The 24,486-nt window shown below is 33.8% G+C and overlaps 1 protein-coding gene across 1 annotated transcript in view; it reads right to left on the bottom strand.

Moving 5' to 3' along the window:
• The window catches only part of CFAP299 (cilia and flagella associated protein 299), a gene marked incomplete at its 3' end in the record, with an annotated part of 639,152 nt that overhangs the window by 5,379 nt on the left and 609,287 nt on the right, over positions 1 to 24,486 (bottom strand). Inside the window, exon 5 of the mRNA XM_081304839.1 lies at positions 12,771 to 12,900. Within this exon, the coding sequence (XP_081160965.1) occupies positions 12,771 to 12,900 (130 nt within the window). The remainder of the gene's footprint in view (positions 1 to 12,770; positions 12,901 to 24,486) is intronic.

Here is a 24,486-nt window from a genome sequence, read left to right as displayed (position 1 = left end):
ACTAAAAGGAATCATTTAAAAATGCTTCTCATTTATTCTCATAAATTATTCTCTTTTATCCCTCTAAGAGCCAGAAATGCTTAGTAAGTCTCCTTACCCTCAATGGCCATTTAGTAATATGCATAAATTCAGTAAGAAGCTATCATTGTTTTTACCAGAATGTAATTGTACATGCTTAGAATACTTAATATTATGGGGTTGGGGATGTAGCTCAATGGTAGAACACTTGCCTAGCATGTGCAAGTGCTGAGGGCCATTGCCAAGTAGGAATGATGCATCGAAATTTCCTTGCCAGCTACCCCATGTTGCTTAGAGGACATTCGCTGGGACATTGCATGTATGCTTTAGTAAGGTGACCTTGCTCAAGGACCAGGGCGGATCTGGGTTTAGAGCTGATCAGGTTTTAGGGAGTATCCCGTCCTTGGGTTTAGGGAAGTTCCAGGTTTAAGGTGTACCCTGCTGGGGGCGGGGGGGTGGTGGGGGGTGGGGGTGGGGGTGGGGGGGGATAGGGCGTATCCTGCTGCCTCAGGCACACCCGATCCTTGAGTTCCGGTTGAGTTCTCCTGAGATTCAGAAAGTATTGGAAAAGAAGAAAGCCTCGTGGAGTAGGTGAATTGGGCGGCGCCAGAACTTGGATTTCCCCAGAACGTGTGTGTAGAGGCCGGTGTGAGTTCGGGAATAAAGAATTGCTGTTTGAATCTACAAAGCTGTGGTGGCTCGTGATTCTGTGCCCAGCCAAGACTGCGGCATGCAAGGACCTAGGTTCGATCCCTACCACCACACACACAAAATAACAACAATAATATTTTAAAATCCCACTAAGAACTTATAAGTGGTCAGAAGGAAGTAACAATTACAGAATAAAAATACAATATGCTCACATTCATAAGAAAGAAATGTTCATTTCCAATAACAGCAAAAATGCAAATAAAATGACTCCAAATAAATTTGGACTGCAAAATTAATAGTTTTAAAAGGATATAAAATAAATAGAGCATGATGAATAGGGAGTCTTAAATAGTTCGGGGATAATTGTAAGTTGATATGGTCCAATTATAACACAATTTGACAGCATCTTTCTAAAGCTTTACAAAGTATACATTTTAAAATATCTTTCTTTTAATTTATTTTTTTGTTGTAGTCGGACACAATACCTTTATTTTATATATTTATTTTTTATGTGGTGCTGAGGGTTGAACTTAGGGCCTCTCATGTGCTAGGTGAGCGCTCTACAGCTGAGCCACAACCGTAGTCCCCAAAAGTATACATTATTTCACTAAACAATTTCCATGCCATAATTCTGTCTTAAGGACGGTTGAGCAGAAATTTGGTTGTAGAGACTTGTTAGTTAAACTTGGTTGTAGAGGATCGCTTGTTAGTTGATGGAAAACAGAAACCAATCTTAATGTTCATAAATAGGACATTCTTAAGTAAAATTATGACTAACACATAGAATCGAATGTTACCTATACTGTTTGACAATTTGCTATTTTTCGCTTAATAATGTATCCTGAACATCTATCTATTCCCAATAGTACATCATTGACAGTAATTAGAGCTTTGATGTTTTCAACTACTACATCCTAAGATAGGAATTTGAAGATACAGAAAAGAAGAAGATATACTGAATCTCAAAGGTAGAGCTCAGAAACCACTGAAATGTAAAAATGCCTATGAAAGGCTGCAACCCCTGAGTGAACTAGCCCATACCCTTGGTCCGTGCCCTTGATCCTTACCTGCAAGGGGCAGCACCTTCTAAATATTAACACCCCACACCAATGGATTTCTGTTTCTCCTTCTAAAGGCAGCCCACATTCTCCATTGAATGTGCCTCTGCTTTCCTTAACAGAAATATGTCCATGTCTCTGACTGGCACATACTAAAATTCCTCTCTGTCATATACCAAGAACCCTACCCTTCTGTGTTGAGTTTCCCCTTCCCTCTGGGAACTCCTTCAACCCTTCCTCTGAGACATTTCTTCCCCTATTACAATACTATAAAATTTCCTTTTGTGGATGTATCATAATTTAGTTAACCATTGCCCAATCATGGACATATATTTTCAGTTTTTAACTTTTTCAGTGAAAATTTATTATACTTCTAGAACTTCCATGCTTATAATGTAATGTACCATCAGGAGGCAACATTCATCCATTAAGCACTTACTCAGTAGTAGCAGGCATTTTACACATGCTCACTTAATCTTAATAGATTTTTATTTTTTTTACAGATAAGAAAACTGAGGTAACAGTTAACAGGTTAACAGGTAACAGGTAACAGTTAACAGGTAACAGGGTTAAATAATTTTCTCCAATTACAGAGCTGGAAAAAAGCCTCTAAAACTCTAATTTGTTTTAAATTTTGCACTCTCTAAAGATTTTTCCCTGCCTGAGCCATAGTGGCATCCCTGAACCCCTTCCAAGATGTCCTGGAGTTCTTCCAGCCCTTTCAGCTACTCCCAGGTATTGGAGGGAGTGGGACTGATTAAGGGACTTAGGCAGGTTTGAGTATTCTAAAATATTAGTCTATTACTCTGTATTCAGCCAAATCTGCTTGTGTGTATATGTGTTTCAGATAAATCTATGGAACTCGTCAGGTTTTGAAGTAAATTTTGTTTCCCTAAAGGTTAAGAACCTATCCTTTGGAGCAATCTCATGAAGTTGAGAGGTAGTTTTTTGAGCTACCAAGTTGAGGCTGCCAATTCTTTGTTAGTTTCATTTGTTATTAGCCAGCAGTGACTGCTTAGATGTTGTCAAAATAAGGATTTTCTTCCTTGCTAATGGCCTCAATCACGCTTCATGCTGTTGTATTACATATTCTAATAAACTTCAACATCTCTAATCTTGCTTTGGGGTTTTAATGCCTTGGAAATTGTAAGCATTTCCCAGGGTGAATGGTTGAGAAGGAGTCATGGGAGCTGACTACTTGTTCAGTCCCAGAATTCATGCTCTCTTTTTGAATTAGAAATGTCCTTAACTGAGACCTTGCACCTGCAAGAACTGTGCATGGCTCATGTGTTTTCTGGTGCCTGCTTCTTTCTGGTGCCAGGATTTGTGATCATGGAGGAAACATTTACTTTGTTTGTTCTCCATCATTTTATCTACCAGGAAACTGACTTTCCACTCTTTTCCACATTCCTTTGCTGTTGGTAATACATTTTGTGAAAAAGTGAGCAAACCCCTCCCTCCTTATTTCCCTGGGTCACGTTTTTCCTCCTACTCATGGCAATGTGTTTGATTAGGCTATCTTTATAATCAGAAGCTGAAACAGTAATTTTTCTTTGTCATGTATATCATATGGCATATGTATGACTTACAGTAAGGGTTATCATGAATACTCTCTTACTATTTAACATTACAATATAGGTAATAATTCAAAATCATATATTTAATCTTTTTCTTTTCTGCAGCTCACTTTTCTTATGCTATACTTCATATATAAGTTCATACATTGGACTCTTAACAGCAATGTGCTTATCTCCAGGGGTTGTTCCATAAATACTGCGTATAAAATTAAAATCAGTTTTCCAGGTCAAGAGGAGGACATGGCATTTAAATTTTAGGAGTTTTAATTCATAAAAGCCAAGCTCTATTATATAATTTTTAATGTATTCCTTAAGGTCATTGATTTTAGCAGTAGTTAGTTGAGTAAATACTTAATTTATATGTGGTGGACTTTCAGTTCAGATATACCAGGTGATTGCCCAGAGGGAAAAAATGTTTAAAAGCTACTTAGTATGTGGGTGTTTTAGGGCTATAATCAAGCAAACATTTAGTAATTTGGGCAGCAAAACCAGAAAGTTGGCAAAACTTCAGTTTTACTTAATAACTGTGACTGTGCCACAGTTAAAAAGCAACGTTTACAAGAGGCCTCCAAGGAAAATCCAAGAGCCAAAAAAGTAGTGTTGGTGATTTAGTAAGTGTCCCCTGCCCCACTGGCCCTGCGTCGTCAGTTCAGTTTTGCACTGGAGTTTTAGGAGGCATTCCCAAAGATGTTGCAGAAACCATAGCCTTGCTGAAACTAGGTTATTTAGAGTGTTCCTTTTCTTTTTAGTGTTCAAAAAGGAACTCTACATGTCCCCTGTAGAAAAACCTCCCCCAAACTATAAAACTGAGGACTTTCACTGGGGGTGGGGCTATAAGAAATTAAACTTGGGGGCTGGGGATGTGGCTCAAGCGGTAGCGCGCTCGCCTGGCATGCGTGCGGCCCGGGTTCGATCCTCAGCACCACATACCAACAAAGATGTTGTGTCCGCCGAGAACTGAAAAATAAATATTAAAAAAAATTCTCTCTCTCTCTCTCTCTCTCTCTCTCTCTCTCTCTCTCCTCTCTTACTCTCTCTTAAAAAAAAAAAAGAAATTAAACTTGAACCATCTGTTTAATAGGCTTCCATTTTGAGAACAGCAATTTCAAGGCTGTCACAGGTTGAGATTTTAAGGTCTGGGTGATAAGGGAAATGAAGACTATAGTCAATGAGCTCAGAGACAGGCAGAATGAAGAAGGCCATTAACACCCTCCCTTCTAATAGCAGCAAGTGCTTGGGTGGGAATTGTTGGAGAGGAAGGAACAAAAAGAAGAGAGGAGGTGTAAGAAGGTGCTATTGAAATCTTCCTCCCAAATAAAGGAAAAAAAAAAAAAAAAAGGAAAACCAAACAGTTCTTTTATGGGTTGAATTTATTTTCAATTGGTTTACTTAAATAGTCTTCTGCTCATAGAAAAACAAAGTGAAATTTGGCATATTTGTTTTTAGTATCTGCACAATATACAATAACATGTACCCATTTATTTTAAAAATAATAAAATAATTGCTATTCTCATTCATTCATACACCTAACTCATCGCCTGGACATCCAGGGTCAGTATTTCAAGGTTCAGCGAAGAACCCTGAGGTTTAATCCACCTACCAAAAAGAAAACAAGGCACCAGGGTCAATTATTTTGGTCTGTTTTATCTAAAAGTAGCTTTAGTTTTACATGTTTCTAGTGCCTGATTTCTTAAAATACATTAATCTCAAATTTTCCATGATTATTTTGGACCCTACTATTTACTTCCTTAGCAAATATTTAATATTCAATATATTCATTGCTCAGATGTTTATTGAACACCCTACCAAGTACTAGTATGGTGTGAGCATTGGCAATACAATGGTAAAACCAGAAAGAATCCCTGCCCTACTTGGCACAGTTAATGCTTTAAAAGTTTTTATCCATATATAGTTTCATTTGAGCCTTTGGACAATTGTACTTCACAAAATGATTTTTGAGGAGGCAGTGATAGTAAGAAGGGGTACCATTGCCTAGCTCCTCTTCCCCTAAATTGATCCAAAGACTTCTGGACAATGTCTACAGGAATACCACATCTAGTGCAGTGCTATTCCTGTAGACATTGTCCAGAAGTCTTTGGTATATAGTCTGTACTTTCTAGTTCTTTGTGCAGCCCCAGAAAAGTGCAATTTAAATGAATTAAAATTAAACTGGTTGAAGTAAAACTCATTTTAAAGGAATGAAGTTTGATTCCTTTACATGCATACAGTGAGGTGAAGCAATAGCTAATAAAATGTTACTGTGTAAAGCAGTTGGATATCAAATTCAGCTAATCTTTAGGATCACCTGGGGAGATTTAAAAATATAGATTCCTGTGCTTCACCATAGATGGGTTCAGTTTGACTTTCCAGGGGTGGTGGAGCCTGGATTCTCCTGAGTGGCCAGGGTGAGTTGAAGGGAGGATAAGGAAATGCTTTACTGACTCGACAGGAGTTGCTCCTGATCAAGCAAGCCATGGTGAGCTGGAGGTTGACGAAGAGCCCTTGTCATGACAGCTTGTGTTGTAAAGGAGCTCTTTGTTATGGATGAGTGCTTGTGAACAATTTTCAAAAGGAGGAGTTTGGGCTCCTCTGGACAGTCAGGGGCACTGATACACAAAGAAAACAGAAATACATCTTACTAAGTCAGCACATAATTTGTATTGCACATGGTTTCCAAGCTTCCTGACACTCAAAATGCATCCAGAAAGGTTTATTCTATAAAAGTGTTTTTCATTTCACCAATATTCTCCATTTAACAGAAACTGCACATCTCTGAGATCGTTAAACATGTTTTTTGGGTTGGTTTGCTTGTTATCAACCATTTTTCAAACAACTGTATTCCAGATGTGCTCTAGTACATCTTTCTTTTTCTGGGGTGAAGTGAGATCTTGTCCAGATGCATATATATTCTCTAAGTTTTGTCTTTATCAGGTAGTTAGAATACTGTAAGCATCAAATTAAAATCTGCTAATTATATCAGGATCCCTACCTAGTTCTTATTCTCCTTGTACTTCATCTGAATTATTGTTATTGTGCTCACCTTCTTCAGTTTTTCCTCCTTATTCTGAACTATTCTACACCCTTTAATCACCTTAAAATATGCCTTTCATCCTGCTGTTTCCCTGTACAAGAGCTTTGGCCCTTTCTTATCTACTCTATTCCAAGAACCTTATCATCCTGGACTCAAGGCTTTTCATGAATTCTCCACACTTAATTTCCACTTCATTCCTCCAAGACAATGCAGCAGCCAAATTGAACTATTTTCTTTTTTCTTTTTCTGTTTTACTTTCAAGAACTTTGGCTAATAGATTTCATTTCTGGTACTGACTGCCTCTTTCTATGTATGGATTCCTGATCATCCTTTGTTCCGAGTCAAATTACCTCCTCCTAACATATTTCCCAATGCTACTCCTCACTATTCCTCTTCACTAGCACCTGCTCCAGATCAAAAGTCATCCCTCTTCCACTGAATTCCCAAACTATTCCTCTTTTTTTTTAAACAACTTATCACTTTCTGCAGTATACTGCTGTATGTTTATATATGCCTATTTCCCTAAAACAAAACAAAAACACAGAACCAGACCTAAAAGCAGTTAAAGCGCTAGAGTTGAAAGTTTGCTTGTCTTTGTCTTCCCCCATGGTGTCTCATAATATTTAACTTTAAGCTTCATTGTTATATTCACTAATAATTACCTATGTGACCTTGAGCAGGTCACTTGAACTGTCTGAGTCTGTTCATACATAAATGAATGTTTAAATTTAATACTTTCATTGAGACAATTTAAATTACAAATTCTCGGGACCACACAGGAAGACATGAAAGCATAGACCAAAATAAAGATTTCTCTATAACCTCTACAAAACCTCTTTCCAATGATAATTTCTGGCATTTTTTTTCTTACTTATTTGGATCTATTTAGAATGGGATGATCACGTATATTTTTGGTCTCACTGCTAGTGAAACACTAGTAATGTAATCCACTCAACTTTTGATTGGTGTGGCATTATTGTTATTAACAATATTATTTGCTTTGGGAGAGAATCATTTATTCAATGAATAGTTTTAAATACTTACTAACAAAGTATTTTTCCAAGTTTTATGGGCTCTCATGGCCCTTTTCCATTTTAGTGAATGGAAGTGGGAAGAGAAGAAAAGCTGATATAATTAAGAAAGATTTTTGTTTCCTATTTTAACTCTTGTAATAATCTCTCTTTCTCTTGCCTTATTAGTAGAACATGCCAGTTTAAGAGCACCTATGTCATGATTAGACTCAGACTCTCCCATGATTAATATTTCCTTAAAGTAAAAGAGAAATGATATTTCTTCCATTAGTCCAGATACTAGATGGGAGTGAGTGTGAAGTGCTTCCACTCAGTCCCTCTAAAGATAATACACTGGAAACATTTTGGTGGGTGTGAATCACTCAGACAAGCATTCTTCACTCAAAAATAGAAACTTGTCTTATTTGTTCCAGATGTTCTACAGCTGCAGGGAAGTTAAAACCAGTGGTCCTGTTTTTCAATGCAACCAAACTCTTATTGCATTTGGAATTTCTTAACCAATGAACTCATATTACTTTTTCTAAGACCTGCAGAATTTTCTTTTTTCCACTGTTACCATTCACAAACAACTGTTTCATGGGAACTACACTTCAGAATTAAGGAGTCTGCATCTGTATTGTACAAAGGAGACACATCCTGTTTACCATTATTTCCACCTTTCATTTATCTTGACCTCTTTAATTTTAAACATAAAATCTTCAAAGGGAACAATTGAAGAAAAAGAAAAGGAGGGTTGGGTTGTATTGTTCTTATAATATTTTACAGTACTCCAACGGTTGGAGTTATAAGAAGATGTTTGTTTTAGGAAGAATTTTTGGCAAAATGATTTTTACTCAAACTAAAAAGTTTTTTCTCAACAAAAGAAACAATAAGAGAGATAAACAGGGAGCCTACATCCTGGGAACAAATCTTTACTCCACACACTTCAGATAGAGCCCTAATATCCAGAGTATACAAAGAACTCAAAAAATTAGACAATAAGATAACAAATAACCCAATCAACAAATGGGCCAAGGACCTGAACAGACACTTCTCAGAGGAGGACATACAATCAATCAATAAGTACATGAAAAAATGCTCACCATCGCTAGCAGTCAGAGAAATGCAAATCAAAACCACCCTAAGATACCATCTCACTCCAGTAAGATTGGCAGCCATTATGAAGTCCAACAACAACAAGTGCTGGAGAAGATGCGGGGAAAAGGGTACACTTGTTCATTGTTGGTGGGACTGCAAATTGGTGCAGCCAATTTGGAAAGCAGTATGGAGATTTCTTGGAAAGCTGGGAATGGAACCACCATTTGACCCAGCTATTCCCCTTCTCGGTCTATTCCCTAAAGACCTAATAAGAGCATGCTACAGGGACACTGCTACATCGATGTTCATAGCAGCACAATTCACGATAGCAAGATTGTGGAACCAACCTAGATGCCCTTCAATAGATGAATGGATAAAAAAAATGTGGCATTTATACACAATGGAGTATTACTCTGCTTTAAAAAATGACAAAATCATAGAATTTGCAGGGAAATGGATGGCATTAGAGCAGATTATGCTAAGTGAAGCTAGCCAATCCTTAAAAAATAAATGCCAAATGACTGCTTTGATATAAGGGGAGTAACCAAGGACAGGGTAGGGACGAAGAGCTTGAGAAGAAGATTAACATTAAACAGCGATGAGAGGTGGGAGGGAAAGGGAGTGAGAAGGGAAATGGCATGGAAATGGAAGGTGATCCTCAGGGTTATACAAAATTACATATAAGAGGAAAGGAGGGGTAAGAGAAAAATAATACAAGTGGAAGAAATGATTTACAGTAGAGGGGGTAGAGAGAGAAAAGGGGAGGGGAGGGGAGGGGAGGGGAAGGGGGATAGTAGAGAATAGGATAGACAGCAGAATACATCAGTCACTAGAATGGCAATATGTAAATCAATGGAAGTGTAACTGATGTGATACAGCAATCTGTATACGGGGTAAAAATGGGAGTTCATAACCCACTTGAATCAAACTGTGAAATATGATATATTAAGAACTATGTAATGTTTTGAACGACCAACAATAAAAAAAATAAAAAAATGAGTATAGAAATGTAATTCTTCACACTTGCAGTTATTTAAAAATAGACATTTGAGATTATTTCTTTTTCCAATAAGTCCATAAAAAATGTGTTGGAAGCATAAAATTCAAAAAAACATAATCAGAGATCTTTGAAGAGGGTAAATAAGAACTTATGTGAGAAAAGCACATGCTAATTTTATATTTGGTCCACAAAAGTTAAAATCGAGAAATGTTACTTTACTTATATTTGAGAACAGAGTGCCAGATTTCTGAAAATTATTGTCTTCTTATGGAGAAGGTAACCTTAAGTTGCAGTTCATAGACAATTCGTAGCAAAATCACAATAATTTCATGTTAAAGTATGTACTTCAGGGCTCATTTGAGACTAAATCTTTGAAAATTGAGCCTGGTACATTAGAAGGACTCCAGAAACCAGAAAAGCCAAAAACCAAACCAATGAAAGAAACAAACAAATAAATGAATCCTTATCTTACAGTTGTGAACATTTTTTAAAAACCCATGAATGTGAAGTGAACTTATCAAGGCCATGCAAACAATTAATAGTAGTAAGTTAAGGCCTAAAAATATGTTTTCTAATGCTGAGACTAGAATTTATTTCCAGAAAGGCAGTCTTTAATTTTTATTTTCAAAAATAACAAAATTAAAGTAAAATTTAAAAACTATCATGAATACAATTTTTTTAAAAACTATCCAAATAGCCTCAGGTGTCTGACTGAATAATTGTTTACTCTTGTTACTCATTAACAAAAACCTTGTTTTTTCTCTAAGATTTAGAAAAATTTTCCTTCAAATTCAACTTACTTTCTTCCAGAAAAAAAGAGGAAATGTTACATTTTAGTCATTGTTAACATAATCTTTGAGACGTCATGATTATTTTGAAAGTGATCATTTTAATTACTTGAATCATACTCAAGTAATAGTTTGTATTTAGTAATGGTTCTCCACAGTTCACAAAAATTACTATTCAGGATATACATGCTTCACATATGCCACTAGTTAAAACTGAGCCTAAAGTAGAGTAAATATGATGTCATTCAAAACGGATTCAAAGCTGTTTCACACGCCTTAATGAGAGGCAACTAATAATTTTAAACATCTTATTGTATTTAGTTTAGCTTTAAAAAGGAAACTAATTTGTGAATGCTATTTATTAAGTTTTCTGTGCTTGCCCCAACTGATCACAGATTTAAACCCATAAGCAAAGAGGTACTACTAGAGAGAAGGTGTATTGATAAACTTTTTTGGTATTCATTGATTCATAATAAATGTGATCAGGGAGATTTCCTGATTTAGAACTTTATTTTATCAATGAGAAACCTGAGATTGAAAATGATCTGTGTTCTTTCAAAGGAGATAGCATTGGGTTGGCAGCTGCTAGTCATCCATCCAAACCTTTTCCCTTCCTGTTCCAGAACTCCTGCTTTTTAGCTGGCTGCATGACTACCTGAAGAAAGGTTATACTTCTCAATCATGCATATCACTGGACATGGCCATATGGCTAAGCTCATGCAATGGAACATGAAAATGTTTGTGTGGTAGCTTTTGGGGAAAGCTTAAAAGGCAGGAAGGGCATGTCTTTTGCATCTTCTTGCCTTGCCCTGTGTTTTCCTTTTGAAATGTGGTTGTTTTGGCTGGAAATCTATTTGGCTTCTGAGAATAGGCCACCCTGATCCAGATGACCTTGGATCTGCCATCCCAACCTTGGATGCTACTATCTAGATTCCCATATGGGAGAGAAAGAAGCTTCTAACATATTTAAATGACTATCTTGGGATTTATGATACTTGCAGCTGAATCTGCAGCAGTAATCTGTTGAATTGCAGACAATAAACTATTTCTTGCTATAGAATTTCATTCACTATTTGGACTCAGTTATTGAGCACATTTTATGTGCCAGGAATTGTACTAAGAGGATATGAAACAAAGATTTTTATTATTATTTTTTTAAATTTGAATCTCTAAAAGCTTTGGAAAAAGATTTGAGAACCCAAATCCCCCTTTCCTTTGGAACATCTTTGCCTCTATCCTGTGTATATCACAAAATTCGTATTCTCTTCACTTTAAAAGGAATATTTTCCTGTCTGGATTTTAGACTGATCTTGTCATTTGAAAGTGAATAGTATATTTTTCAAAAGTTAAGAAAACCCCCAAACACATAAACAAACCAGCACATAATGATTCAACTTTTCATCCCTAGACATATGACAGGTCATGATACAAAGTTCTGCTAGGTATGGAACCATCATATGACCCAACTGTAACACTCTTCCATATTTGATGCCTACCCACGTTTATACCAAGTACCACAATTTACAGTATCCAAACTATGGAATCAGCCTAGATGTCCACGAATAGATGAATGAATAAAGAAAATGTGGTATATTTACACAATAGAGTTTAAGTCAATCATAAAGAAAAATAAAATCATGTCATTTGCAGGAAAATGGATGGAACTAGAGACCATTATAGTAAGTGAAATAAGTCTATCTCAGAAGGTCAAGGATTATATGTTTTCTCTCATGTGCAAAAGCTAGAGAGGAAAAAGGAAAAAAAAAGGTGGGGGCAGATCACATGAAAGTCAAAGGGCGATCAGTAGAGGAAAGAGACCAGGAGTGGATAATAGTATTGAGGGAGGGGGTAAAGGGCTGGGGAGTGATAGTAGCCAAATTATATTGTTATAGTGTGTGCACATACGAATATGTAACAACAAAATCCCATCATTATGTATTATAATGAGCCAATAAAAATGTTGGAAAAAAAGACAAAAAAAAAAAAAAAAAAGAATTGCAGTCTTTGAAAATATGTAAAATGTAAATATATTTCCCTAAATAAATTCAAAATATCTTGGGTCACATATTAAAATAATAAGTTAACATTTAGAAATATACTAATGGCATATTTATTTTCAGTATTAGTTACATACACTGGGAGATATTAGAATGTAGGGTACAATTGTGAAGTGAGAGTCCCTCTTCCCTAAATAACTCACCTCCCCACTAAGAGCAAAAAGTGACCAGACATCTCCAGATTAAACAGATACAATGACCATTGGCTCCCTAATCTAATCCTGCTGCAAGACATGAACTGTTCCTACTCTTAAGGTCTAGGTAGATTCCCCACAAATTCTTTCTTATTAATTTCTAATCATTTATTAAGCTTTGGAGGTTTTTTAAAAAAAAATTAAAAGAGAGTATAAGCTCTATGTTTCAAAGGAGATTTTGTTTCTGATCTAAAAATACTCCAGGGTGTCAAATATGTAATAGATTTTTGAATTATAATAAAAATACAATAAAATCTAAAGAGATATATAAATGTAAATCAGAATTACCTTTGGGTCCACGTTGAGAATTTTTCTGTCTCTTTTATATTTGAAAAGTAAGCCTTCTGGATTGTCAGCAATCACTTGATAATTGGGAGTGGAGTTACAAATAGCAGTATGACTGTCCCAGTTGTAAAAACTACAAAAATAAACATTTATTAGGAGTTAAGATGTGTAATACATTAACAAGTGTATTTCAGAGAATATTTTGGATAGTTTGGTGTCAGGATAAAGGGATAGGGACAGTATGTACAACCATGTAGAACACATCTGAGATTCAAATTCTTACAGAAGAGATTAGATATATTTATAATGATTTTGCATGATTTCCTGGTTTGGACACTAAGATCTAGGACCTATTCCAGTATTAAATTCTCAGGAAGTCAAAAAGAAAATTGATGCAATTTAAGGTTATTTGTTCCACTGTAGACTTGTCAGGGTAGAAAGAAACTGTTTGCTGGAAGGAAAAGCAGGCTAAGTCACTTCTTTTCATTTGAAATCATTTCAAATGAATTTCTTCCTTCAGACTTTCTTTTTCAATATGTTTCCCAGGGAGCAGGAGAACTATATATGTTTGAGTGGTTATCATAGGGCAGACATGATGTGATTATAACACAACAGCCCTGTGAAATTGCTCATTTCACAGACAAGGTAAGGAGATGAAGCCAGGTCAACCAGCAAGGTTAAGGTCTCGAAACTTATATATCATGTGGATAATATTTCAATTTAAATCTGAAATCTCAGTGTTTCAAAGCATACATGTGCTCTTTCAATTATTCAACATTTCTGTGTAGCATTTTTCCTTTATAAAAAAAATCTTCTATGGAAACTTCCTATTTTTCCACATGTTGTTTTGTACTTACTTGTCAAAACTGAATACAATGCTGTCATTTGAATTAGTAGAATCATCAATGCACTTTTTAAAAATATCTTATTCTTAGTAACATTTCTTTTTTTATATATTCTTTAAATATATTATTAAACAATTTTAAGTATTTTTACACGTAAAATGTTAAAACAAAATGATGAAATTTTAACATTTAGAATTAGATGAACATTAAAAAGTAAGAAACATATAACTCTGGGATCTTTCTTAGAAAGTAATTGTTACATTATTACATATTTCCTTCTATTATGCATCAGTTTTTTTCTATATCTCATAAATCTTTTTTTATGTTAAGTGATTTTCCTACATGCATTATGGATCAAAACAATTACTTTTCTCTTATGCTAAATACCATGAATTAATAATGATAATATTGAACTATATTACAGAATGAACTCATGAGCTTAAAAAACAAATAGCAGCTGTCTCTGCAGAAACTAAAGTAATGGAGAGGCAAATTTATCAGGAGGATGCTGCCATAGAGAATTGCAGACTTCAATGTGGAAACCTAGAATCTCAAAACAAGTCCTTATATACCAACAATGTGAAGCTTAAATTTGATATCAAAATCTCCCAAGAAGATTTTCAGGAGCACATGATAAAATATAAGATTTATTATGCAAAAATAAAAGCACATAAAGATAGTTTGGGGGAGATAGAAAGCCAATGGTCATTTATGATTGAACTCTGTGAAAAACAAGATCTAGTTAAAAAACTAAAGACAATGAAAGAGGAACTTATGCAAGATCTCCAAAATCTAGGAGGGAACCAAGTGACACAAGTACATGTTTGAACTGTTACTTATCAAAACTAGTTGTTATCTAACTCATGTACTTATTGAAGTACTTAAAAATTGTGAAAATAGTTTCTGAAGGTTAATAGAGAGCATTTTACTAACTTAATAATAAATGTATTATTTAATATATTCTTATAATATGAATAATAGAAAAAGTTTTGATAAGTAACATTTCTAATATTATATTGATTTAAAATAACAGTCACGGAGATAACCTATGTATACCTTATAGACCAATCTACCTCTCATATATTTGTCATATTTATTTTTAATCAGTTTTACCTGATCCTGTTTCTGAGTTGATTTACCCTCTATTACTTCTTTTTCACCTTTTGAAAGAAAGGATTTCATTGATTAGACTCACTTTGAATTATATTGTTTTTTGAAGCATCAATATTAACACTTTTGTGTTATTACATGAAAATGTAATATGCTTACCACCATATTTTTCAATATTCACATGATTATATAAATCATATATTTAAGTCACTGGCATGGGGGATTATAGTAAGAACTATTTGCTCCCTTTCCCCACTATCCTTTCTATGGCACCAATAAGAAAAATTGCTTTTCCAACCATCTCTTTCTGATTAGTCAGTCCTCTATAAGAAAGCAAGGATGAGCATTGGAGAAAAGGAGCTGAAGGTCCTGTGGTTCTGATGGTGAATTCAAATCAGTGGTGAAAGAATTTTTACCTAATTTGACTCTGCATCTATTCAAGGTGGGTTTTCTAATTCAGTTTAATCGATAAGAAAGAAGATAGTTTGGCTGCTATTTTAATAACTGTTCAGTTAGGAGATTGTTAAATTGGAAGAGGGGACATGGTGTGATTTTCAACTTGATATATATGTCTAGGTAATTGTTTACAAGATATGTAAATATGGATAATTCCAGCAAAATGCTTTAGTCATAGCTCAAGTGGCATGGTTTATATCATACATTTCTATCTTGTTGCTCAGCTCTTGGATTGAAAGTCTTATGGAAATCCACGTGGATTTTAATAAAAATTGCTCTCTCCATATATGTGTAAGAAAGCAAGGATGTGTATACACACACACACACACATATATATATATATACACTTATACAAATGTATATATAAATATATATATAAATATAAACATAAATGTATTTGTATATATACAAATTATATACAAATATAGACATTTATACATTTGTATACACATTACATACATATAGATATATACATTTAACACATATTCTTTAATTTTATACAAAAGTTGTTTTCTTTTTTTTAAATACCTTGTCGGTTTTATTCCTATCTCTATACCTGTCACTTTTTGTTTTTGTCAGCTTTTTCACTGTTGTGAATGAAAGATCTGACTAGAACAACGAGGAACAGGCTTCATTTCATGTGCCAGTCTTTTTAAAAAAATATTTATTTGTTAGTTGTAGTAATACCTTTAATTAATTAATTAATTTTTATGTGGTGTTGAGGAGTGAACCCAGTGCCTCGCACGTGCTAGCCAAGCACTCTACCACTGAGCCACAACCCCAGCCCAAGTGCCAGTCTTAATAACTAACAATTATTTTTATTTAGTAAAGCCAACTAATGATTATTTAACAATTACCATGTGCTGTGTAATACACACATTTATATGTATATAAGCATATACTATATAACATATATAGTATATGTTATATAGTGTATGTATATATTTTATATATACTATATATAAACATATACTATATAATATACATATAAATGTAAACATAATATATATACACACATATATCGCATATCTATATTATATACATTTATATTTAAGATACACATATATTAAAATCTAATATTAAATATTCTAGAATGCTAGGAAAAGTTAATCAATTTAGCACTGATATTAATATAAACAGAATACAGGTAGCCTAGAAACCTATACTATCCTTTTTAAAACAGTCTATAATTAAAGAAGCATCACAAATCATATATATATCAATTTGTATAGCATATGGCATTTTTGAAGAATAAATTTTTTTTGTTGACGCTTTTGTTGTCCTATACAGGGATGATAAACAGGCTTCATTTCATGTGCCAGTCTCAATAACTAACAATTATTTGTATTTAATAAAGCCAACTAGTAATTATTTAGCAATTACCATGTGCTGGGTCCTATTGTGAGCCTATTGAATCATCTACCTCATTTAATCTTGTCACCAATTCCATGGAGTAGGTATAAAACTAAACATTTTATACATGCTGCATTAATAGGGAAATGGTGTCATTTGGATTCTAACTTTTTTTTGCTGGACTTCAAAGTCTGCTCTGTCAAGCACACATGCTAGTTTTTCTCCTGCATACTATTTGATGTGGCTACCTAAGTTTCATCCACTAATGATGAAAACTGATAACCAAATCTTCAGAATACAATTCAAGTATTCCTTGCCCTGTAGCCAGGTAATAAAAATTTAGCTGATGGACCATGAGCAGGAATGATATTTGCCACTTTTATCCTGGACCCATTGAAGATTTATATTTTCTGTTCTTCTTCCAGCGATCTGAAAAGGAGATGACAAGCTTGGAAGAAATTTAGAGTCGGGCTGGGGATGTGGCTCAAGCGGTAGCGCGCTTGCCTGGAATGCGTGCGGCCCGGGTTCGATCCTCAGCACCACATACCAACAAAGATGTTGTGTCCGCCGAAAACTAAAAAATAAATATTAAGAAATTTAGAGTCATTCTGAAATTAGGATGAGAGTTGAGCTCACTGAGAAGATACTTGTTTAATTACTATGACATCTAAGTTGCCTGAAAAAAAAAGGAAATTATACATACTCTAGGGCCACAACATAAATGTGGACCATTAACGGTTTCTGCATTGTCAACTAATTCCTCCCATATATAATGATTTGTGATGCTTCTTTAAATATAGACTATTTTAAAAATGATAGTACATGTTTCTAGGTTTTTTGTATTCCATTTATATATAACAGTGCTAAATAGATGAATTTATTCTAGAGTTCTAGAATGTTTAATATTACATCATAATTTATATTATGAACCTTGTGAACAATATTCATCTAGTTTTACCTGCTAATTTTATTCTGAAGAAATTTAGAATAAATATATAATCCACCAATCAATTGAATTTTTATTGTTAAGATATTGAAACATCAGTGTCAAAAATAGTACTTAGCAGAATAAATAATCAACACATAGTTAAATGAATTAATAAATTTGGAAGATTTATTTATTTTAGATTATTCTTAGGAGTAATAAGCTACTGATTGATATTATAAAGTATATATTTATTATATTTTCAAGATGATGAATTAAGAAACATTTTTCCTATATAAGCATTTATTTTGAAAGAAAACTTTTTCATTAGTTCGCACCATTTTATTCCCCAATTGATCCTCTGGTTTCTTAAGTACTCAACTAGTAAATCAATAATAATAGTGGTACTATTGATAGAAATGTGGTGTCCTCATTTTCAAAAAGAGTCTCCTAAAATTTTCATATCATACTGAATTGAGGAATAAACTAGAATAAAAAGCCATGGTAAGATCAAAAGTATGAGGTTAAGGTAAAGAATAAGGCATTAAATTATACTGAGTGAATTTTCAAGTTTTATTGATTATTCATTTGATGGATTTTGGTGAAAATTCAAAAAAAATTTTTTCAATACCGTGTCAGTTTTATTCTTATCTCTATACCTGACACTTTCTGTTTTTGTCAGCTTTTTCACTGTTATGGCTGAAATATCTGACTGGAACAATTTTAAGGGAGGAAAAGTTTATTTGAGGCATCACAATTTCAGAGGTCTTAGTCCATAGAAGGCTGGTTCCATTTCTCTGGGCTTGAGATGAGGCAGAACATCATGGCAGAAGAGTGTGGCAGAGAGTTGCAGCTCACTTGGTGATCAGAAAGCAGAGAGAGTTTCTATTCTCCAGATGCAAAATATATACCCCAAAGTCCCACCTCCTCTAGTCACAAGCTACCACTTCAGTTACCACTCAGTTAAAATCTTACCAGGGAATTAATTCACTGATTGGATTAAGACTCTCATAACTCAATCATTACTCCTCTAAACCTTCTTTCATTGTCTCACACATGAGCTTTAGGGGACTCCTCACATCCAAACCATAACACTTTTTTTTTCCAGATAGCCATTTTAAGTTGACATTTTTATAAAATCTGGGATAAGAAATCAAAAAATCTGTAGCACTTTAGATAGTTGGAATCATATTTCTTGGTTTATTTTTGGTGGATGGGGATAAAAAGAGTAAATGATAAGATGTTAAAGGTGAGGGAGATAGAGAAATTAGAGATGACTCCAGACATTTGGGTTTCATGAAATTTTTAATCAAATAAACATTTAATTAATACCTAGTATAATCCAGGTAGGTCTGAAATTATATATTTCTGAAATAAAATATTTTCTTGGGATACAACACTCAAACATAGTGTTTCTTGAAGTGAGATCCAGAGAAAATTCCTGGGAATGTGAGTTCTCTCTGATTATTCTGATATATCATCTCAGTATCCATCTGCATGCTTGTATTTATCTTTGTCTTGGGTTAAAGTGTGAATAATTTAATCAACCTTCAATTGATTATTTGTACAATATTTAAATAGAGCATTTATACTTTCAATTAAATTCCAACCTCTGAAAATCTTGTTCCTTGTTCACGTCTAATATTTAGTTAAACAAAGGGAAAAAGAAAACAAATGAGATAGAGTTCTTGTTCAATATCAAATGACAGAAGACATATATCAATTATATGTGAATTCTGTTCAAAAAAGGTAAAAAAGCAAGTACTACCGGGACCCAAAGTAAGGACCTGGGAAGACTTTACAGTGAAGCTATGGTAAGTCTTGATAATTAATACGTAAGGAAGATAAGCAGGGAGAAGGCATGGAAACTAAAATAGTATGACACTTTTGTGAAAATGTGAATATTCAGTTTAATTGGATCATGGAAGGCACTTTAGGGAAGATGACTGTAGAGGGCAAACATATCTCCATGGACTTTGTATGAAATGAAACAATGGTTGGACTTATTCCTAGAAGATAGGGATCCGCCAAAGAAAGGTGTTAGCCATGAAGTCATTTGATAAAAATATAGTTTTAGAAAGATAAATTTGGAAGCAACAGAGAATTATTCTGAGAGTGAGAAAAACTTACAATGGCAGAGGTAATCCTGAAGTATTCTTATGAATGAAGATGAGGTACTGGATTTGAAAAGACACTAAGCAGTGGAATGGAAGGAGTTAGTGATTATGTGAGAGGTAAGGACAAGAGTCTAGGATTACTCTAAGATTGATGGTTTGGATTCCTGAGTAGGTGGAATGATTTACTAGGATATAAAATACAGGAGAAGGAAGAGATTTGCAAAAGGTGTCAGATGGTTCAATCTGGGATATCTTGAACTTGAAATCCCTGTGAAACATGCATGAAAATGAAATCAGGATCTTGGCTTGTGTTGTTTATTGTTTCATTTCCAAGATTTCCTAGTTCATGCCTGTCACACTGTAGATGATGAATGCACATTAATTATATAAATAGATAATGGATGAATTTGTGAAGCTGTAGAGTGTTTTCTAGGATGAAATAGTGGATCCTGATATATTAACACATTTAAATTTGAAGAGGTGGCCGCCATGGCCAAAGAACCCAATGGAAATAACGAAATTTGGAAACACCAACTTTACAAGGAAGGACAAGGAATCAGCAGAAGAAAGTGAAAATAAATAACATGAAATGATAAAATAATCTGAAATCAGAAAGAATCAGGAGACACTTATTTTGTTACAAAAACCAAAGAAATGAGAGTATGTCAAGAAAGCAAACTTCAAGGACAGAAGATAGAATGGGGATGTAGCTCATTGCTCTGCAGAAATAGGAAATAAATAAATAAACAAAGAAGAAGAAATGTATGAAGCCATACAACAGTGACAATTTATCCACTAGGTGAGATATGAACAATGCCATCAAAATTGGCACTTGGAGGATTATTTATTAAAGAGAGATCAGTTGCAGTGGTATGGTAGGAGAAAAATTCATGTAATAGAGAATTAAAGGGAAGATGAAAAAAGATTACTAAATAAAAATAGTTCTTTTAAAAACTTGCCTGTGAAGAAAATAAGAAAACTAGCCTAATACTTGAGAAGGATATAAAAGTTAAGGAACAGAGTTTTTTTTTTTTTAAAGATGAACTATTCTTGAGTATGCTTTTATGGTATGAAAATGAAAAGGCATGGAAATTAGGACTCTCAAGAAATAATATCTGTAAAAATACTTAATATAAAATTATATGAGTAGATATAGCTAATATGCAACATTCCTATGCATTTCTTCATATGTGTAGAATAATTTAATTTTAATAAGAGCATTTCACTTTTATTACTATTCCTTCTACATAGATAAAGGAACTGAAGCTTGGAGAGATTAATTAAAATTTTCAAATACATATAGTTAATATTACTAGAACAGCATCTCAAACATATTTTAGAATCTAAAACAAATGCTTTTTGTATCTGTTTTCTATGATTAATTTTCATTTGCAGAATAATTATTATTTTTTGTTAGTTTACCTACATTACTGTTTTGACTTTTGTGGGACTCTAGGCTCTTAGGCTCATTCTTTTGCTCCTATAATTTACAACCATTTCCTTATACCTTATTTATCCCTGATTCACAAAATGCAGACATTGAAAAATACCCATTGCAGATCAAATGTCTACATTTCTCTAGTCATCCCTCTCTACCACCCATTACATTATTCATGTCTCTTATTTCTTCATTTTCCTCCTTACTCTCTCTCAGAAGATGGCTTCACTTTTTCTTTCACACTTAAGAAAATAAGGGACTTTAACTAGAAAAATGACCAATATCCCATCCTATTATTAAGAAATTTATTTAATATTAAAAATATCTTCTGTACCCTTCCACTCAATTCATAGGTTTGGATACTTTCTTCTTTTCCAAGATAAAAATCTTCTTTAAATGGGTTCCAAATTTCTTCTCTTCTTGCTTCCTTTTTTTTGTGGAGTGGGGGGACCTGGGATTGAATCCAGGGATTCTTAACAACTGAGTCTATCCCTGGCCCTTTAAAAAAAATTTAACTGTGAAACAGGATCTTTCTAAGTTGCTTAGGGTCTCACTAAGTATCTGGGGCTAACTTTGAACTTGTGATTCTCCTGCCTTAGTCTCCCAAATACCTGGGATTACAGATGTGCACTATTTATAGTGTTTCTTTACTTACTTCAAATCATTATCCAAATTTTCTCTTATATAATCACTCATATCAATCATTCTGCCCCCCACCAGAAAACATGTAAATGACCCCAACTAAACAAAGAAAAGGAAGGCTAGAGAAGAACAACAAAGGGAAAGACAAGAATGAAAAAGAGAAGATTTAAAGAAATCTCTAACCCAGATTCTCTGTAAACTAATACATTCTTTCTAATGCACTACAATTAAATCCATATACCCTATGTTTACTTCCCCATCCGCCTGCTCCATTTTCTCAACTGAGCAGCTTTTCCATATCACCTTCTCAAGTATACTTAGCAGCATGAACCATGGACACCTCAGGCTCAACATAACAAAAACTAATTTTTTCACACCTTCTATTATTATCCTTGCTATACTCTCTATATCAATAACTAACTACGAATGTTTATCAACTAAATGAATGATATGTGCCTATCTAATCCAATTGATTATGTTATTATTAATTATTATAGGATTAAAATAAAGAAGCAGCAAGAAAAATTATTTTAAAAAGAAAGTAAGAGAAATGATCTAGAACTTCTATCTGGGACTTAGAATATTGAAATCTTAATGTAATGGTTTCATTTTTCTCTTGTTTAAATTTTAAAGGTTGAACAAATTTTCTTTACAATATGAAATGCTTTGATAATAAAAGCATCTTTGATTTGAGTTTTTCCCCATTTATTGTATTTAAGTCTCATACATAGTTCATATTTATTTTTACATCTTGAAAATATTTGCAAAAACTTCATTCCTGTAGTGGAAATATCTATTCTGGGTACCATTTATACCTGTAATAGATATAATAATGCATGATAAACCATTGATGAAATAATTTAAGGTTTTTGGAATAAGAGAATAATTTTCCATTGATTTTCTATGATAAATAACTTAGGAATTAGGCTTTATAGTGAATAGGTATAAAAGGTACTTATAAACAATTTCTGCAAATAAAGTGTCATAAAAAAACTATGCATGAAATCTTGTTTATTGAGTGATAAGGGGACTTCATGCATGTTCTTGGAAACAATTACCTGTTTGCCATCTCTTTTATATGATAATTCCTGACACTAGGAAAGATGTTTTGATGACATCAAGGGCAGCAGAGCTTTGGACTGTCCAGAATACCTCTGTGCTCTAATTTTGCTTAACAGCTTTCTTCATGTGTGTTGAAAATGATATAATTATGAGAGTCATGAAAGCACAAAATGGATAATGTTATCAAAGATTTTAAAGATTTGCATCTAAAATATATCTAAAGGAAAGCTGAGTTCTTAGGGGTGAATATAGAACAATAATAATGATTTCACAATTGCAATCTCCAGCATGTTTAACATAGAGAAAAAGTAAATAACCCATGAAACTCAAATTTGACATCACAGAAAACACATCACTGAAATTAAAGCTATCACTAAGAAATTTCTCACACAAATATAATCTACAGTTTACAATGATTAGAAAGTTTTGATTTCAATCTCTACTAATAATGGAGATATTTGGGGGTTTTATATACTTGAACCAATACTTCATAGTATACAAGTCTGTGTATTATTATATTTCACATTATTATAATGTTATACATATTTTACTGTATTCAAAACTTTCATATAATTATAAAAATAAAACCAAAATATTTAACTGGTGAGAGATTCCAGTACTCTTTTCAAGAAAAAAAAAATGAAAACAAATACATTGAAGAAGGAAAGAACTATTTTATTTCACCCACATTATTCCTGTCCCAAGGTAGCATAGCTGAGTCCCAAGAGAGACTATTTTGATCCATGACTTTTCCTACTGGGGGAAAGTGAGAGCTGGATGAAAGATTGGCTTGCCCACAAGGTTCATTTTAGTCCTGTCTATTCCAGATCACTGAGGGTATCTGCATGACTAAATTGAGTGGGGTGAGTGGATGCTTGGGTATGAAAGCAAGGAAAAAAAGTATTGAGGTTCACAGAAATCATCAGGCAGATCTCAAAAACCAGACATAGATTTTTATTAACTGGCTTATGAACTCCACCAAGAGGGCTACCCACAAACCCCATGGAAAACCTTACCTAAGGATCACTCAATGTGCTGACCTGAGCCCTCAGCATTTTATGTGTACCCTCAAGATGGCATGTGTAAGCATCTCCTGGGGGTCAAGCAAATACCCACAGACAGCATGTGGATATCAGTAGGAAGTTCAACTTTTTAAGATTAGAAAACGGTAAATTGACCTTGAACACCCCAAGGCATTACTATGGGGGAAAAATGGCAGGTACACAATACCTGTCCTAATTTAGCCACATCAAAAGAAAACATACAATCTTAATACATCTACCTCACTCTCTGAGAGAAGGAGACTGGGTTGGTTGCACCCATAGAAAAGAACTAAGTGACCTTTAAAATCTCTAGTTGGGATGACTAATAATATTCTTTAATGATGATAGTAAAGACTGAGAAATAGGACTATTTCAATTAAAAAACAGCAATGTGAAATTTCAGGGAACATAACAAATTTTAAAAAACATAGCATCATTAAAGAAAAAAGAAATAAAGCTCAAATGGTTGACCACCCCCCACCTCAATTGTGAACTGTAATTTGCCTGGAAAATAATTCAAAATAATTACCGTAAAGAAATTCTAGTAAACTATAAGAAAACATAGATGTACAGCTGAATAAAATCAGAAGAAGAATAATTAAACACAATGAAAAATTTAACATTTAAATTTTCTTTTTAAGAAAGAGGAAAACATAAGGAAAAATAAAACCAGTCAAGTATGGTGAAACATAATTCTAATCCCAGAAATACAAGAGGTTGAGGCAAGA

Source organism: Spermophilus citellus, assembly GCF_964194105.1.
Source record: "Spermophilus citellus genome assembly, chromosome: 8".
In the NCBI taxonomy this organism is placed as follows: Eukaryota; Metazoa; Chordata; class Mammalia; order Rodentia; family Sciuridae; genus Spermophilus; species Spermophilus citellus.
Note: the sequence above shows the minus strand (reverse complement) of the source record. Positions and strands in the feature narration are given on the sequence as shown.